The sequence below is a fragment of the Athene noctua genome, chromosome 8, assembly GCF_965140245.1.
Source record: "Athene noctua chromosome 8, bAthNoc1.hap1.1, whole genome shotgun sequence".
NCBI lineage: Eukaryota > Metazoa > Chordata > Aves > Strigiformes > Strigidae > Athene > Athene noctua.
In genome coordinates, this window is record NC_134044.1 from 15,822,116 (window position 1) to 15,840,827 (window position 18,712).

Here is an 18,712-nt window from a genome sequence, read left to right on the forward strand (position 1 = left end):
TGACAGGGCTGTTGTCTGAGCTCCTCTGAAACTTTGGGCACTCTGCATGGCTGTAATGGCCATAACCTGACCACCCCCCTTCCTGGGGGCAGAGTGTTTGAGGGTACCAACCACTTCATCCTTGTTCCCGCCTGGGGCACCGCTGCTTGGAAGCAGCTGAGTCTGACATTCCTCTGTGGACTGGGCTTCGGGTGGTGGTTTTTCGGAAGTGCTGGGGTTTAATTTCTGTGTTGCCTTGCTGAAAAGCTGTGTGCTTCTGGGATGAGTCAGAGCAGGCAGGAACCCAGCAGTGCTGGCGCTGGCGTCAGGCAGACAGAGCCGGCGATAAGAGTGAGATAAGGCCATGAGAGCTCTGCTTTCCTGCAAGGGCTGCAGGCAGCGGGCAGCATCCAAGCCCACTGCCTGACCTCCAGCTGCACTGCTGTCAAGGAAGCGAGGAGGTTATTTTGGGAACCACAGTGCTGGGAAAATCTGCTGTGTCAACAGAGCGTGGGCTAAAGCACTTGTGGGTGGTGGTTTCAGAATGCCCCTTCTCCATGACCAAATGCCTGGGCAGGGAGCGTGGCTGGGGGTAGCCCCAGCCTCGGTGCTCGCTCCACGGCCAGGGAGGGGTCCATGGCCATCCAGCATGTCCCATGGCAGCCAGGCCCCCCATACAATCTGACATACCAGGAGTGGTTGCCTCTGGCTGTGGCCCCACTCCCTACCCTCTTCCCACGATCCCTGTCACCTTCCTCTGAGTCTGGCTGGATATTCCCCTCTCCATCCCTGCAGTTTGATGTCTGGTCCCCTCTTTGAAGAGTGTCCCTGTCCCCAGCACTGCCCTGTGCTCTCCCACCCCTCGTGGCACGGCAGGACCCACTGCAGCATGGGGATGGAGCAGCCTTCCTCCCGCCTCTCCGGCAGCAGTCCCGTGCTATTCCCATCTTGAGCAGCTTGTTAGTGCTGGCTGGGACCTGAGCAGGGGCTGCTGCGGCTGGTGGAAACATGGGTGGGCTGAGATGGAATTAGACATGGTCAGGAAAATACCAGCTGCCCCGTGGTTAGCACAGGGCTGCTCCAGCTCTGGGAAGCCCAAACGGGCCACACGTGCTGGCTTGCCTTAGCTGCTTCCTCCCGAATATCCGTTCCCAGCAGCTGCTGGACTGGGATTGCCCAGGAAAGGGACGGGGGGAGGACATGGGCTGGGCCGTGGGGACCAGGGGAAACCCTGTGCACCCACATGGACTGGAGGAGGTACGGGAAGGGTGGTAGCAGGTGCCCTAAACAAGTGGGTGGGATGGGCTTGTACCCAGCCTGCCAGACACTGCTGGGTGCTGGACTCCATCACCCATGTGTCAGGGCTGCTGAGGATGGGCAGTGTGCGGGCTGTGGCACAGCCACGGCAGCCCCTGGGAGGTGGCAGCATGTGCTGTTTTGGGGTTGTAAGGCTGCCTGTGACTGGAGTTGAGGGGGTTTCTCAGCACTGGCAGGCATGGCAGTGCTGGTGGGAAGCGCTCTGGCTTGCCGGGGGCTCTCTGAAGCAGCCTGGCCTCTGGCTGGCATTAGTCATGCCTCTGACCCCTGCTTGGTGCCCACTCCCAGGCTGGGCTGGGTGAGGTGCCTGTGAGGCAGAGCTTGTTGGTTCCTGGCCCGTTTGCATCAGTGGCTGGGGGCAGTGAACCAGAGCTGTGGCCCTGGGCGGGGTTGGGGTGCTGGGGGCTGCCTGCACTGCTGGCCCTGGCCTGCGGCACAGCCAGAGGTCCTGGCACTTGCAGAAGCTGTAGCCAGGGAGGCAAGCACTGTGCATGTGCTGAGGCGATGCCGTGGAGCAGCCCGGGTGTGAATGTGTGACAGTGAAGTGCAGGACTGTGCCCAGGGACCTGGCTTTGCCTCGCCTGCCCCCATGGGCCAGGTCACCCAGTCATGTCGCTCCAGGAACCAGGGGACTGAGCTGCCACTTGGGTGCTGGCTGACATGAGCAGTGCGTTCACGGGGCCATCTGCTTGTCTTCAAACAAGAGCACTGGGGTTCAGGAGAGGGAAACCCAAAACTTCATCCTTGAGACTATTGCTGTGTTTGCCGAGGAAACAGGAGTTGGAAGCAGCTCTGCTCCAGCGCTTTCCCTAACCCCGACGCTGCCCCTGTGCTGATTCATTGATTTGGACGGGTTATATACTGGGAGGGGAAGCATGAACCACACTCGGCTCTCTTGCCAGCACAGAGCTGTGCTTGCTCGGCGCTTGTGGCTGCAGGACACTCGGGTGAGTCTCTTCTCCTCTACCAGCCCTGTGAGTGGCCCCGGGCCCAGGGGACTCCCTGGGCAGCTCTGAGGGGTGGTGGTGGTTCGGTGGTGGGATCTGCATGTTCAGCATCTTTTGATTTGATGGAGATGTTTGTCTTGCAAGGGCTCTCCAAAAAAGCGACACCACTCAGGCACTGTGGGAGTTGAAATAGTTGCACAGGCGACCTATCTGAAATAACCAACAGAGAAAATTAAGGGGAGAAAAGTAACCTTTAGGGGGGCTGAGGTTAGGAGCAGTGGGATGTTGTGGGGCTGAGCAGTAGGGAATATTCAGCTGCTTGGTCTGTAAGCTTTTTGTCCCTAGAAGAAAAGAGGAGATAAATTGTTTTCAGCTGTCTTTCCTGAAGGACGCTCCAGCGTGGATGCTCTCTGAGCTGCCTTACGAGGGAGTGACATGAGCTGGGCTTTTGATGTTCAGAGTGTTTGGGGAAGTTTATAAATGGCTCGCTATAAACGAAGCTGTTCTTGGATGCAAATTGTTTCCATATGGGAAACATAAACTGTGCTGGCTTGTGGATGGTTCCTCCCTCCCTGCCGGAGAGCCAGCGTGTAAGCATGTTCCCTGGAGGGAGCCCGGGGCGGGGGGCAGGGGCTGTGACCCAGCACCCTGGGGTGCTGTGCCAGCCGGGACACTGTGCCCATACCCATGCACTGCTGAACTTGTCTGTCTGGCTGAGCCATGCTCAGGGCCAGGGGAAACGTGGATTTTCTCCCTCCCTTGTGCTGCTCAAAGCTGTTAGTGGGGGGCTGCTCCATGCCAGCTTGGCACCAGGCTGCTGTTTTAATCTAGGGAGGGAGGAAGCTCCCAGGCCAGAGGAGGAAGGAGAGGGTGTCCACGGTGGCCATGCTTGTGGGGTGATGGAGGGCCCTGCTGTAAACCCCTCAGTCCCCTGAGGCTCGAGGGTTCCCTGGACACTACTCCTGGGACCAGCCTGCATACAGGTGCCAACACTGGGTACCCTGCCCTCACAGCCCAGATCAGTCAGGGCTGAGACTTTCTGCTGGGGATGGTCTGCAAGCAGGGCCACCCCTGTACCCAGCCTGGGCTGGGGACCTGGCAGAGGGTCCCATTGACCCAGGCTCCTGCAGGGTTGGAGTGAAAGCATACCTGGGCAGCGAGAGCCTGCCCTGCTCTTGGCTCTGCCACAGGAGCTCAGCTCTGCTTACTGCCAGGCAGAGCCAGGAGGGTGCTTGGGGGTGCTGGGGGCAGCACCCTTCTTCCTGCCCCCACAAGCATCCCCAGGACCCTCTTGGCTGCGGGTGTCACAGACTGGCTCTGCTGAAGGTCTCAGCTGCCTGCTGGTGCCAGGAGGCCAGTGCCACTGGTAGCAGCTCACCGCGCTTGCTGCAAAACAGGAAACCACACTCCTGGCTGCTGGAAGAGCCAAGCAAGGGGGACGCCAGGGATGCCACTAATAGCTGTGGTATGGCCGCCAGGCGCTGTGGCCCCGGCTCTGTCCCACTCTGTACTCCTGCCTGGGCTGTGCCCAGCCCTGCCTTCTCCTAGCCTTCCTCACCCGTCCTCTGCCTCACTGCCATGCTGAGGGCAGGATGGCCACGGCCTCTGTGGCCTTTTCCTGGGCAAAAGCAGCACCCATCCCTGGCTGTGGCCCTGGGAGCTGGGAAATTGTAGGGACTGAGCTGCCCTCCTTTGTTTTTGCTGCAGGCCCAATGGAGCAGGGAGGCTGGCAGTGGTGTCTGCTGCTGCTGCTGGGCATCCAGCTGGCCAGTGGCCAGTGCCCAGAGCAGTGCCAGTGTGTCCGCACTGCCCAGGTGGAGTGTTCCGGCACCGGCATCACCACGGTCCCCAGCCCCATCCCTGCAAACGCCATGACCCTCCAGATCATCAACACACGCATCACCGAGCTGGGTGACTCGTCCTTTGGCAACGCCTCCCTGCTGATTGGGCTGCGCATCGAGAAGAACAACCTGTCGCGCATCAGCCCTGGGGCCTTCCAGCACCTGCCCGACCTGCGCTACCTCAGTCTGGCCAGCAACAAGCTGCAGGAGCTCCCTGTGCAGGTCTTTGAGCCCCTGGGCAAGCTGGAGTCTCTGCTCCTTTCCAGCAACCAGATCCTCCAGGTTGAGCCTTCCCACTTCGCCCACCTGAGCAACCTGAAGGAGCTACAGCTGCACGGAAACAACCTGCAGGAGCTGAACGAGGGGGTGTTCAACCAACTTACCAGCCTCACCAAGCTCAACCTGGCCAGGAACAATATCGACCGCCTGCCGCCCAGGGCCTTCGAGCGGCTGGCGCGGCTGCAGGTGCTGCGGCTCTATGAGAACCGGCTGCGGCAGATCCCAGCAGGCGCCTTCGATGGGCTGCCGGAGCTGCAGGAGCTGGGGTTGCACCAGAACCAGCTGGAGATACTGTCCCCGGAGCTCTTCGTGCACAATGGGAACCTGCAGAAGCTCTACCTGTCCAACAACCTCCTCACCGCCCTGCCGAGTGGCGTCTTCTTGCCCCTGCAAGCCCTTGCCAAGATCACTCTGCATGTCAACCGCCTGCGGGACATCTCCCCCAGCGCCTTTGGGCCCATGCCCAACCTGCGGGAGCTGTGGCTTTATGAGAATGAGCTTTCCACCCTTCCCACTGCTGTTTTCAGCAACCTCACCCAGCTGCAGCTCCTGGTCCTCAGCAAGAACCGGCTGCGCTCGGTGGCTCCGGGGGCTTTCCGGGGCTTGGGGGAGCTGCTGGAGCTGTCCCTGCACTCCAATGCCCTGCGCCGCCTGGATGCCCGGGCACTGGAGGGGCTGCCCAAGCTGCAGAACATCTCTCTTCACCACAACCAGCTTCAGGCACTGCCACGGGGCCTCTTCGGGTCCACTCCAGGGCTGCGGCACCTGCAGCTGCACTCCAACGCCCTGGAGTACCTGCCAGCTGGCATCTTCTCCCCCCTGGCCACCCTGCGAGAGGTGAAGCTGCACAACAATTCCTGGCGCTGTGATGAGGGTATCCTGCCCTTGCGGGGCTGGCTGGAGGACAACCCCCACAAGGTGGGCGACACTCCCCCCCTGTGTGCCCAGCCCCCTGCCCTGCGGGGCACCCCCATTACTGGGCTGCCGCGGGACCAGCTCCTTGACCCCCAGCTCCCCACTGCCTCCCCCCATCCCAGCACCCTGCTCCCTGCTCGCCCCTCTGAGGTGGCTTTGCCAGAGGGTGCCTGGACGGAGCCCCCCATGGGGTTGCCAGTCTCCCCACAGGAAGAGGAGGAGGAGGAGGAGGAAGAGGAGAGGGGGTGGTGGGGGCTGACGCGCATGCAGAGTGGGGTGGTGGTGGCGGTCATCGTGCTGGTCTGTGTGGCCCTGCTCGCTGCTCTGGTGGCGCTGGTGGTCTATGGCTGTAGGAAGAAGAGCCATGTTGTGCTCATGAGGATGAAGGCACCCAATGAAGCCTGAGCACCCTGCAGACCCTGGGAGGAGCAGTGCTGATGGGGCATCCCCTCCCCATGGGGCCAAGGGGCATGACAGTGGCTCTTCATCAGCTGCCCTTGCTGACTGGGATGAGCCAGCACCACCCTGTGTGCTGCGAGTCCCCTGTCCTGCTCTGCTTTGTCCTGTCCCTGCTCTGCAGCAGGGCATCCCGTCTGGGTGACCTCCCATGTCTACCCTCTGTCCCCAGCCCCTCCTGCCTCCAAGTGCAGCCTCTGTGCTCATTCCCTGTCCAGGGGCCAGCAGCTGGGGTGCAGGGTGCTGAGTGGAGCCCTTTGAGCAGGGAGCCACAGCCTGGCCATGATGGTGCTTACCCCAAACAACAGGACTTCCCCATCCTTCACCTTGCATCGTCCCCTCCAGGGCTGCCTCTCCTCGCCATCTTTCCCCCGCCACCGCCCTGCCTTCAGCCTCTGGCCCTGCCTGGACAGGCAGGCGCTGGCCCTCACGCAGGGCCAGGAGCTGAGCGAGCACCTTCGCCCCCGGCAGAGCGGCAGGTCCTTGTGCTGCTTTGTAGCTCTCCTGTGTCCGGGCAGGGATCCCCGTGGGACAGGGCTGCCAGGACTGCTAGGGTGGCACACCCTGAGTGACTTGGCCGCGTCCAAGCTGCCCTCCCTGCCTACAGGCAGGGCAGGCCAGAGCACAGCCAGCATCTTCCTCTGCTCCCACAGCCAGCCTCCTGCTCCCCACGCCCTTGTGCATCTCCTGCCAGGACAGCCGCGGGGCAGCATGCTGGCGTCTGGGTGCAGCGGCAGCCCCTGAGCCCTCGCTGCACACTGGTGCCAACCCTCCTGTGGCTGTGCCTGCAGTACCCTGTCCCAACCCCGCAGGGGGCTGGGGGGCTTGTACCGGCCCCCACTGTGGGGGAATTATAGGGGTGGGACGATGGGTGTGAAGTCTGCCAGGGCTGGGGGAGGTTCCTGTGCTTGTGCCCCAGGGCTGCTCCTGCTACACCCCATCCCTGGTCCTCGCTGCCTCAATACCCTCGTGCACGCTTCACCAGCTAGTGAGCAGCCTGCTCTGCCTGGCAAAGCTTCTTCCTCTTCCTCCTCCTCCCTCCAGTGTCCTCCTGTACGTGCCCAGTCCTGCTGCCTGCTCACAGTCCTCAGGCAGTGGGGACGCTGGCAGCGCACAGTGTGGGGGGATGTCAGCAAGCACTGGCTGCTCTGCAATTTGCAGGTGGGTGCTGTAACACCCCCCCCGCAGCCCCTGCATCCAGTGGCCACCCTGCCTCCTCCAGCTGTGGCACGGCCAGAGAGGTCCAGCTCACCTCTGGGTGTGGTGCAGCGGTGCCAGGCTGCCTGGAGATCACTGCCATGGGATGAGGGTCACACCTGGTGTGCACCCCATAGTGCTGGCTACTCACAGCACCCTAGGAACCAGTGCTGGCACAAGCAGTCCTACGTTCATGCACATGATGGGATGCTTCTCTGGGATGAGACCCACACTGTGGCGGGAGACATGAAACTGTGCCGTGGGGCTGTTGGGTGATGCTCTGTGACCTCTCCATTAAAATGCAGTTGACCGCCCCCAGTGCCAAGAGCTGTTTATTCTCTCCTCAGCAGTGCGGAGCCAGGGAATGACCCAGCAGGGACAGGAGCTGCAATTGATTTCCACTCTGGAGAGATTTTATTTGTGTTGAGGAAAAGCCCATCCAGGCTGGTGGGGCTGGGAGAGGGTTAGTGGGCTGTGGTCACAGAGCCTGTGCTGGTCACTGGGCTCCAGCCTGGGGTGAAGGAGTAAGGAAGGCTCAGCCATTGAACAGCAGTGGGATGGCTTTGGGAGAGTGAGCTGAGACCTCAGCAAGGTCCTCGATGGAGACACTGACTGCCTCTTGCGCAGTCCGCTCCCTGGAGCAGAGCCCCCAGGGTTGACCCAGCACCACCCAGGGTGGTGGGGAGCTCTCTCGACTCCCTTCAGAGCTGCCTCTGGCTTGTGCCAGCTGAGTTTGTGCACCACGGTCTGCTCCATCAGTCTGGCTGAGTGCACCTAAGTGTCCCTCCTCCTGCCCCTGGCTGCCACCACCACAGCCCGTTACAACACAGGCAAGGCAGCCCTTAAGGTGGTGTATGCTGCTCCCCCAGGCAGGTTGCAAGCTCCCAGGGAGTCCTGGTGGTCCTTAGGTCCCTCTGGCCAGCCCACCACTGGCTGGGTGCACGTCACAGGCTGCAAAACATCTGGTGCATTTCAACAAGATGGTCCCAGAGTGGTCCCTTCCCCACGGCATTGCTTTGCCTTGCTAAGCTGTGCCTGCCCTCTCTCTTGTGCAGGAGATGCCTGCTAGCACCATTTCTCAGTGAGATTTAATAAAATCCAGGGGGTCTCTTGGGGGGTGGCTGGAAACAAATGTGCTGAGCTTGGTGTAGGAGCTGTGACAGCAGCACCCTGCCACCGTCCCCAGGCCAGTGGACATCCGGGGCTGGGACCTCGCTTCCCTGCCAGGATCCTTGCTGGCGGCTGCCTCTGGCCTCACCTCCAGTCCCTCTGGGGCCGGGTTGTTTTTTGAAGCACTCCAAGGACACGGGTTGTTGTTGCCGATAAGCAGCAAGGGGCAGCTCCGCCCCAGCAGGAACAGCTCATCAGCCAGCTTCCCATCCGCCCCAGAAAATATTGTCCCATCTTGGCGAGCAGCGTCCCTGCAAACCTGCCGCAGGTTTGGTGGCAGTCTCCACAATGCCATGCTCGGTAAGTGGTGGCCATGCTCCTCGGGTAGTCTGGGGGGCCAGGGATGGGTGGGAGATACTGTTGGCTCTGGTGAAAACAAGTGAGATGGTGGGAAGGGAAAGCCAAGCCCAACATTGTACTTGAGTGCTGGTGTAAGTCCAGGACAGCCCCAATTGCGCGGGGGTTTTGTCAGGTGCGCGTTGCTGTGGGGTGGGCAGAATCCCCCATCACGGGGCAGCACTGGCATGTATCCCAAGTAGGGAGGGACTGGCAGAGGTTTAGAGGCCACCGCCTCAAGAAGTGCCTCCTGTGGGCTGTGAACAGGCATTTGGTCAAGTTGAATACCTCTTGGGCAGGTCTGATGCTGCTCCGGTTGCTTGAAGAGAAAGAAGTACTTGATGGGCAATTAGAAATGCAACTGTTGGAGCCCACTTCTTTTGTCACTGAGCACAGAGCAGCCCTGCAGCATTGTCCCCATCACCCAGTGTGTGCAGCCCATCCCCATGCTTCACATGCTTCTCCACCCCAGAGCCCAGCTTTGTGCCCGTGGAGACATCCTGCAAGGCCACAAGTTCCCCCAAGACCCCCGTGGGACCACATGGGTCCTACCTTGGCTGCTGCTCTGCAGGACATGGGGACCTTTGGTTGTCACAGGGTGGGCTGGGGTGCAGAGGAAGAGCCCTGATACGCCACACAAGCCAGGCAGGGAGACGTCTGGGAGGGAAGCGCTCTCCATTCTTGCAAGGGGTGGTGTGGGCAACTGGGGCTGGAGGGATGCCCGTGCAGCGTGCCAGAGGTTGCTCCCATTGCACTTCTGGCTGCAGGAGCTGCACCCCCAGCAGCACCCACCTGTGGGTGCAGATTTCTGCCTCGCCAAGGCAGGGACTGAGCCTTGGCTCCTTTTCCAGTGCAGGCTGGTGGTCTATGCACTGCTGGGGCTGGGGTCCCTGCTGGTGAGGGGGCTGCCCCTGCCCTGCCCTCCCACCTGCCAGTGCTACGACACCTCCAAAGTCTTCTGCTCGGAGGAGAAGATGAGGGAGATCCCCGCAGGCCTGCCGGGGAATGTCACCCATCTCTTCTTTGTGGAGACGGCCCTGAGCAGCATCCGCAGAGGAGCCCTGGGCTCCAGCACCACCCTCACCAAGCTGGTCTTCCTCAACAACAACATCCAAGAGCTGGAGGCTGGCGCCTTTCAGGAGCTGCCCAGCCTTGCTGAGCTGGAAGTGTCAGGCAACCCCTTGGCAGCAGTCATCCCAGAGGTGCTGGTGGGGCTGCCCAGCCTCAGCAAGCTCTCCCTGGGTGCCAATGCCATCCGCTCCCTGCAGCCAGGGCTCTTCACCACCACCTACCATCTGCAGGAGCTGCGCTTGGCAGGGAACAAGATCGAGGTGCTGCCTCCCAACATCTTCCACCCACTCCAGCACCTCCAGACCCTGGACCTCTCACAGAACCTCCTGACCGAGTTGCCAGCCGGACTGCTGTCTCCCCTTGCTGCCCTTCACCTCCTCAAGCTCAGTGACAATCTGCTGGCACAGGTGTGCCCTGGTGCTTTCAGAGCTCTGGGCCGGCTGGCTGAGCTCCACCTGGATGGTAACCAGCTGGAGGAGCTGCCAGCCGGCGCCTTTGCCGGACTGGGGGGGCTGCAGCGGCTGCAGCTGCAGCACAATGCCCTGGCCAGCCTGGCTCCTGACATCTTTGCCAGTCTTCCCAACCTCACAGTTCTCAGCCTGGAGGGTAACCGCCTGGCCGCCCTGCCTGCCGCCCTCTTCACCAGCACCCCTCACCTGCTCTACCTCTCTCTGGCTCGCAACCAGCTGGAGACTCTGCCTCAGCAGCTCTTCTCCAATCTGTCGGCACTGCAGACCCTGGTGCTCTCACACAACGCCATGGGCCACCTCCCTGCTGGGGTTTTCCAGGGGCTAGCGGGGCTGGTGACACTGCAGCTGAGCCATAACAACTTCTCCAGCCTGCCGGCTGGGCTGCTGGCCGGGCTGCCCCTCCTCACCACCCTGGCACTGGTCCACAACCACCTGTCCCACCTGCCCCCGGGGCTCTTTGATGCCAACGAGGAGCTGGCACACGTGTTGCTGGCCAACAACCCCTGGGCCTGTGACTGCGGCCTCGCCTATCTCCTGGGCTGGCTCCAGACCTTTGCTGAGCCCCTCATCCATGCGCAAGCCTCCTGTGCCAGCCCGGCCGCTCTCCAGGGACGGTCCCTGATGGAGGTCCCTCAGGGGCAGCTGGAGTGCCCGGGAGCTCCTGGCATTCCCCCAGAGGAGGGCTGGGATGGGGAGCCGGGGAAGAATGCTCCGGGGCAGTGCATCTACAGCAACGCTGAGGGCACTGTAAGCGTGGCCTGCGATGCCACGAGCTGCCAGCAGCTCAGCCTTCGCCTTCCGCCTCCTACTCCTCCCAGGCAGACATCGGGGCCAGGGCTGGTGTACCAGGATGCCTGGGTGCTGCACTCCCGCTGTGGCACACTGCAGGTCAGCGTCCTTGTCAGAGCACAGAACGGGGATGAGGCCACGTCACCAGGTCCCCCTGCTGTGCCCTAGGGCTCGGGCAGGCACCTGCTTCTGCGCTGCTCTTGCATTGGCACCCTCTGGACCTGCCTGGGAAACAGCACCCCGTCTCACTTCACTACCCGTACCACGGTCATCAGCCAACACCAACCTCTCCACAAGAGCTGGCCTGGTGGTATTTATCCTTCCAGCTCTGCGTTTCCTGTGTATTTCAAAGATAATTAAACTGTATGTATTATTTCTGTGCAACCAGTTCCCATGGCAGAGAGGGGAAACTGTTCCCCCGCCTCTGCCCGTGTATCTGGGGGCAGCGGTGAAGGTCACTGTGGTCCGGTGGGGACTGGGCTGGGGCTGTGCCGGTGTGGCAGGGTTGCAGGTGCCTGGCGGTGGGAAGATGCCGCGCTCTGGGGTGCTCAGCTCTGCCTGCTGCAGCTCTCCAGCCCCACCTCCTGCCCCGTTTCCCTCAGCAGTGCAGAGGCCCAGCTGCAGCCTGGCCCTAACCCCAGGGCACGGGTTTGCTGTGGGGTGTCCAAGGGTGGGCGAGTGCTGCCGACTGCCCGGCGAGGGGCACGGGCTGTGCGGCTGCAGCGGGGACTCCAGCCCAGGGCTGCACACCGGCAGGTCCCCAACCCACCCTGGCAGGGCTTGGCCTGCAGCCCCTCAATCTGCTCCAGAGAGGCTCAGGGACCCATGGAGATGGGGCACAAAGTCCCAGCAGCACTGTCCGCTCAGGGGTTGGCAGGTAAGGTGGGCTAAGAGAGCGTGTGTGTGTGCATGCACGTGTGTGTGTTCGTGGGTGTGTGTATGTGTGTGTGTGTGCAAGGTGCACGCCCAGCAGGCTGCTGATGCCCGGAGTTGTGGTGTGGTGCTCCCACACCGTCTCCCAGCTGCTGGGACCTGGGATCTCCTGGGCCAGGCAATGCTGGGAGAGCCCTGCCTGCACCTGGCCAGCCTCTGAGCCAGCCTTCCCGCAGTGACTGGGGAGCTGGGCTCCTCGCCTGGGGCTGTGCGTCTCTGCCAGCCCCTTCCTGCTGCTGCCCAGCCGGGAGCAGAGCCGAGTCTCCGTGTGGTGTTAGCCTGACCTTCCCCGGCAGTGGGCGATGATCCCAGCCGTGCTCTGGACTGCTGGCCCCGTGCTCCTGGAGGGCAGGTGGGCAATGCTGCACACCCAGACATAGTTCCACTCAGCCACCCTGCACAGGGGACTGCCACTGTGCTGCAGCCATCTCCCAGGTGACTCTGGCGTGGCCACGTCTAAGCCTGGACCAGGGATGCTGTGGCTGGCTGCAGCTCCCCAAACACTGTCACAGCTGCCACACCACAGCCTGGGTGTCACTCCTGCTGCGAGCTCTGTCCCCTCACGCACACTGGTTCCTGCCACCCTCCAGCCTCTGGAGCAGCCTGGCACCAGGCAGGGACCTGGATGCATCCGGCATTGACAGTGGAAAGGGGTAAGGCTGCTGAAAATGTGCAGTAGTTTGAGTGTTTTTAAATTTGCCAAGAAAGGTATAGTGAAGCCTGTCAAGCACAAGCTAAGCCTTACTAAGAGCAGGAGGAAACTAGAGAAGAAATATTTAAATGCAATTAGTGCAATTATCCATTGGGAAGTGATGGATGCCTTGTCACTTTTAAGTCTTTGCATCAGACAGGGTGTTTCTTCCCACATGGTGCCCTGCACCGGCCAGGAGCCCTGGGTATCATTGCGGGAGGGTCTTTGGCTTGTGCCAGGGTGGAGGGGAGCACAACGCTCAGCCCCAGCCCTACGGCCGTGGGGCTGAACCCAGAGCTCAGGTGTCAGTGTGTGTCTGGCCACAGACGTTAACCCTGTTATAAGCTCAAACAAATGGCTTCAGAGCAGCACCTTTAGCTACATAAGCCAATTCCTGAGGAAGGAAACAGCCAGCTACTTTAAATAGGAAAACTCCTTTCTGTTGTGTTGGCGGGGGTGCTGTCTGTGAAGCTGGTGGCTTACACTGGTGGAGATATGAGACTGCAGAGACCGTCAGCTACAAAACAGGCTGTCCCGGAGATCTTCAGGTTTCCCTGAATGTGACTAGTCAAGTGGCACGAGCAGATAACGCTTGGGGAGTACATGCCTGCATCCTCTCCGAGAAGTTTCTGCAACAGCCTCCCACACCGGGGGCACAGCTTCGCTGCCTGCAACCCGGGCGTGCCTTATCTCCCCACACAGACCTCTGCCCTGACCCCTTGCAAAACCAAGCCTTGTGCCTGGGCTGTGGATAAAGAGCTGGCTAGGTGATGGAACCCCCTGTCTGGTGGCCTCACTCCTCACACGGCAGGGCTCACTCCGGTGGCTGGACTCGTTCCCAAGTGCTCGGCCAAGTAAGTGATGCAAAATGCTTTTTTTTGCTATTTAAAATGTGCCGGGAAGGGCGGTTCTGGGGGACTGTTGATTGTTTCCTTGCAGTAAGGAGGAGGAGAGGCTGCAGTGCCGTGAGCTGGGTCTGTCCCTCTGTGTCCCTGCATTGTTGGAGGGTGGGCCAAGCAAGGGACCACACTGAAGTCCACCACAGCCAGACAACGTGAGGGAGGTTTTTAAAAGAGCTTTGCAGTTCAGAACTGTTTATTTTCATCCGCATGCCCTCAGCCCAGCCATTCCCACCTGTGCATTTAACCCATTGAGCTGCCCCTGCAGCTGAAGTGGAGCAGGCACTTTTGCACCCACACCCCCGGCTCCTGCACCCGAGTCTCCCTGGGTGAGGATGAGCAGAGATCAGCAGCAGCTTCTGCCCTGGGGAACCCTGCGGGGCAGCTGGCACATACCTCCCATCGGTTTCTCTTTCAACCCAGTGGCTTTCAACCTCCTGTATTTGCTGACCTCTCAACATTTTTCAAAAAAACCCACCTTTCATAGCAAATTTAACCTCCCAGCATAAGTTTTTTTGCATGGTCAGCTTTGATGGACACCCAAGAAGCAACCCACAGCCCTTTCCCCTGCTCCCACCCAGGGCTGTGAATCACAAGCTGGAAACTATGGTCCCAGTACAATGCTCACAGCTGTTAAAGCCCAGCTCATGTGTTAGCTGGCTGTTTCCAGGTAACTCAATGGAAATAGTGGACTTTACATGGCTACTGGTGGGTGTACGTCAGTGACTTCACTTTCTAATTGCAGGTCAGGGCCCTAAATGTTAGGTATTAAAGAGTTTATCTGTGGAAATGTCATCGTCCTTTAATGAACCTTGCTCTAAAGCTTGGTGTCTGTTCACAAGTTAACCATTTCTATCTAACAGAGGTGCATAACCAAGGCCAAAATATGATGCCATTAGCAAGAATCCTGAAAAGGAGATGCTTAGAAGCCATGTTTTAAATGTTTTAAATCATTCCCCTGAACTGAAATAGTAAGTTCATCCAGCACAGTGTGGAAATTCTCAGTAAACAAGGTCATCTGGTCTTGGCTGGCTCCTGGAACCTTTGCTGATCCCTCATTAGCAAGCGCAGGGCTGACTGCTTCTGTTGTTGCATGAATGGGCTGTTGCCCTGCTGAGTAACTGGACCCACTGGGGCAGTGCTAATGGGCAGCAGCACTTTGCCTTCTTCACCCAGACAGAGGCCAAGCCTACAGCCCAAATGTGGGAGAAGAAGGGCCAGAGAACAGACTGTCCAGTCCTCTGCCCCCTGGAGCATCTCCCAGTGCCGAGCCATGAGCTGGCTCGCTCCCCGTTCGTCTCCATCCCTCGGTACCAATGGCAGTGAACTCTTGTAAATGCAGTGTACGTGGGCTTGTACGGTCTCTCTCTTTCTCATAAAATGAGTCATGATATGTGAATAGAAGAGTCCTGAGAGCTGAACGACAGTGTGCTACCACAGTTCATGAGCTATGGACAGAGATTTTTTTTGTTCTTCATAACTGGTTTTTGAAACCTCTTTTTCAGGACAATGTACCATCTTTTCCTTTTCCTTTTCCTTTTCCTTTTCCTTTTCTTCCTCTCCTTCCATCCTCATAAATGCCAAGATCAAATCCTGGGTGAAGATCCATATGAAATGCCCAAATACTACCAGGAGGTCTACAGAGGGACAAGAAATGATGTCAAAGAGATCCCAAAGATTGCAAAACCCTTCATTTCTGAGATGATCTTTGTGCAAACCAGCATCACTGCTATAAGGAAAGGTGCCTTCAGGTACATGCCCAACCTGATCAAGATTTTGTTTATTGGCAACAAGATCAAGACAGTTGAACCTGGAGCCTTTGATAATTTGGACAAGCTGAGGGACTTGGACATCTCTGGTGCCTTGTTAGAAGAACTAGCTGCGGGCACTTTCCAAAACCTCCCAAGCTTGCAGAGGCTAGAGCTGAGAGACAGCCACCTCAGATACATCCCCAAAGGTCTGTTTGATGGGTTGGAAAATTTGGGAGAGCTCTCCCTGCACATCAATGCAATCCCTTCTCTTCCAGAAGGCATTTTTGATTCTCTTGTCAATCTAACATTTCTGGACCTGTCTAGAAACAGGCTCACAACGCTTCCTGGGGATGCCTTTAGCAAACTCCACCGGCTGCAAGTCCTCCGGCTGTATGAGAATGAGTTGCAAGACCTCCCAGAGGGGCTGCTAGACAGTCAGTGGGGGCTGCTGGAGCTCAGTCTCCAGAGGAACAGGCTCAGGGAACTGCCACCCATGCTCCTGAGGAGCCTGCCTCACCTGGAGACACTCCTTTTGGACAACAACCTCATCAGGCTTCTCCCACCTCAGGGCTTTTTTGGTTTAAAAAAACTGAAGCTGCTGACTCTGGGTTCAAACCATATTACGGAGCTCTCCTGCTGTCTTTTTGACATCATGCCACACCTGCGAGAACTGGATCTGGGCAGGAACAGTTTGGCCACACTTCCAGATGGCATCTTTGCCAACCTCACATCTCTTGGCAAACTCATCTTGTCTCACAACCAGCTAGCAGCCCTGCCAAGAGGAGCCTTCACTGGGCTCAGCAAGCTCTTGGACCTCCAACTGGACACAAATCAGCTCTCTGCTCTGGATGATGAGGTGTTTGCTTCTCTCCCAGATCTGAAAACTCTCAACCTTTGGAAGAACCAGCTGGAGAGTGTCCCACGAGGGCTCCTGGACCCCCTGAAGAAGCTCAGTTCAGTGTATCTGAGTGGGAACCCATGGAGATGTGACTGCAACCTGTACTACCTGCACAGCTGGATCCTGGGCAACAGGGAGAAGGTCAACTTGTCCACCCAAGTGTCATGCAAGAGTCCACCCCACCTGTCAGGACAAGCAGTGACATCACTGAGGGATGACCGCTTAATTTGCCCAGATACTCTGCTTCTTTCAGCTTCTTTTACCCCATCTCTGCCATTTACCTCCACATCATCACAAGGGATGTCAACCTTGCTGTCACCCGGAGCCTTGCCCACTGCAGCACCAACCACACTGTCATTGGCAGCCCTTCCCATTGTGGCACTTCCAACCATGCTGTCACCTGTGGCCACCTCTGTCACATTGCCAACCATGCCAAAGGAGGCCTTCTTCACCACTCCATCACCAGCCGTGCCATCTAAGGCCTTCATTACCACCCCATCATCAGCTGTGCTGCCGAAGGTCTTCATCACCACCCCATCACCAACTGTGCTGCCCAAGTCCTCCATCGTCACACCACCACCAACCATGATGCCAAAAGCCTCCCCATCATCAGCTGTGCTGCCCAAGTCCTCCATCGCCACACCACCATCAACCATGATGCCAAAAGCCTCCATCACCACCCCATCATCAGCTGTGCTGCCGAAGGTCTTCATGACCACCCCATCACCAGCTGTGCTGCCCAAGCCCTCCATCACCACACCACCATCAACCATGATGACAAAAGCCTCCATCAACACCCCATCATCAACTGTGCTGCCGAACGTCTTCATGACCACCCCATCACCAGCTGTGCTGCCCAAGCCCTCCATCACCACACCACCATCAACCATGATGACAAAAGCCTCCATCACCACCCCATCATCAGCTGTGCTGCTGAAGGTCTCCATCACAACCCCACCACCAACTGTGCTGCCTGAGGTCTCCATCAACACACCACCAAATGTGCTGCCAAAGGCCTCCATTGCCACCCCATCATCAACCATGCTGCCCAAGGCTTCTATCAACACCCCGTTGCCAGCTGTGCCACAGGAGGCCTTCAGCCTGTGTCCAGCTCCAGCCTTCATAAGCCTACAGCCTCCTGGGGCCACCAGTCCAGAGCCTGCACTGCCCACTCTAGCTTCTGCCACCACACTGGTGCCAACCAGCCCACTGGCAGCCACCACCAGAGAAGTACCTCCTGCTCTTCTGGTGCCCACAGAGAGGCCAGCCACCATCCCACGGGGAATACCCAGCATCTCCCTTGTCTCAGCCCCCCCCAAGGCACTCTGGCCACCCCCCAGGACTGCTGTGCCGGGCATGGTCCCACTGGCCTCACACTCCCCGTCCCACCATGCTCCCGTGCCAGACAGGGAGCAGGACCATGCCACTGCATGGGGCTTGTCCACGGTTGGCACCCGGCCTGCTCCCAGCCCTGCAAGCACCATCCTGCTTCCGACACCTCCCGTCCCCCCGCTGCCAGATCCTATGGGCCCCTGGCCGGTTCCCCCACCCCTGGCCCGCAGCAGCCATCGTGCCTGGGGCTTCGCCCTGCGGTCCAGCCCGTGGCACTGCTGGGTGTCCCTGGCCCTGGGCCTGGCCGCGCTGGCGCTGCAGGCAGGCTGCATGTTGCTGTGGGGGAGGCTCGCCCTTCTGCTGCACCGAGTCACCCGCCGCCGGGGCCCCCCTGTGCCACCGGTGAGGCTGCTGACGCTCCAAGCCCTGGCTGCCCCCGGGCCCCCTGAGCAAGCCCTGGCACCGCTGTGAGCTTCGCTTCATGACCTGGGCAATGCCCATCGTCCTCCTTTGGGGTCTGAAGCTGTGCTGGCCATGGGGTGCGTATGTCCTGGGGTACAGACCGTGCCCCCGGGGTGGGTGTCCCAGCACCCAGGCTGTTTTGGGGTGCCTCCCAGCTGACCCCTGGAGGTGTTGTGAGCCTGGGGAAACTATGCACGGCGTCACTGCCTGACAGGCCCTTCTGCCAAGCGACACTAGATGGCATCCCGACACAGGCAGTGGCTGCCACCGCCGGGCCAGGGCCACCGGGAGCAGCGAGGGCGGCCAGTGGCCCCGGAGGCACCGCACCGAAATGCTTGAGAGCCCGCACCCGGCCAGCAGGGGACCAAGCTGGACCTCGGGCACGGCCCGCTCTTGCTTGCAGGGTCTGGCCGGGGCTCCTGCCTGCATCTCCTCCCCATCCCTGGCAGGTACCTATCTGCAGGGTGCAAGGAGTCCTTGGGGAATGACATCCCAAGGCTTCCCACCCCTCACACCGGCTTCTTCGGCATGTCGTGTTGTGGGATGTGTCAGTGCCCATACGTCCATCACAGGACTCTGACCTCTTCCCCTCTCCCTGACCCCTTTCCTCCTCACTGATATTAAAGTCTCCCCTGCACCTCTGCTGTGCACTGAAGGGCTGGCGAGAGGACTATTTTCATCCTAGGGCTGTTCTCACCGTGACTGGTGTGGGGGATTCCTGTTGCTTGCTGGAGTGTGGGGTCCCCAGTCAGTGCTAGCCCTCAGGGGCTGGTGTAGGACCAGGGTTGCACACCTGCCTAATGTGCAGCAGCATAGTGAGACAGCAGACATGCTTTTCTTTCCCCTCTTAAATCTCATGTCCCCAAACCTCTTTGTGATGCTGCCTGCCCTGGCCTCTCCAGAAGTCATGGCTGAGCATGGCCAGCCATGTGGTTCTCATACCATAACATCACCTGATGCTGAGCCCATCTGCAGGCTG

General features: G+C 59.5%; 3 protein-coding genes across 3 annotated transcripts; all 3 read left to right on the forward strand.

The window, feature by feature from the left end:
* Positions 1-3,955: 3,955 nt before the first annotated feature.
* On the forward strand, positions 3,956-7,207 carry LRRC15 (leucine rich repeat containing 15). Its single transcript, XM_074912196.1, has one exon. It carries the CDS (start codon positions 3,956-3,958, stop codon positions 5,681-5,683), a length of 1,728 nt encoding a protein of 575 aa, XP_074768297.1. The 3' UTR covers positions 5,684-7,207.
* A 1,070-nt stretch (positions 7,208-8,277) lies between these two features.
* Positions 8,278-11,134, forward strand: CPN2 (carboxypeptidase N subunit 2). Its single transcript, XM_074912227.1, has 2 exons — positions 8,278-8,401; positions 9,289-11,134. The coding sequence occupies exons 1-2, from the start codon at positions 8,390-8,392 to the stop codon at positions 10,933-10,935; spliced, it is 1,659 nt and encodes a 552-aa protein (XP_074768328.1). The 5' UTR covers positions 8,278-8,389; the 3' UTR covers positions 10,936-11,134.
* Positions 11,135-14,904: 3,770 nt separating this feature from the next.
* LOC141963288 (uncharacterized) lies at positions 14,905-18,358 on the forward strand. Its single transcript, XM_074912481.1, has one exon. The coding sequence runs from the start codon at positions 14,905-14,907 to the stop codon at positions 17,740-17,742; it is 2,838 nt and encodes a 945-aa protein (XP_074768582.1). The 3' UTR covers positions 17,743-18,358.
* The last annotated feature ends 354 nt before the right edge of the window (positions 18,359-18,712 follow it).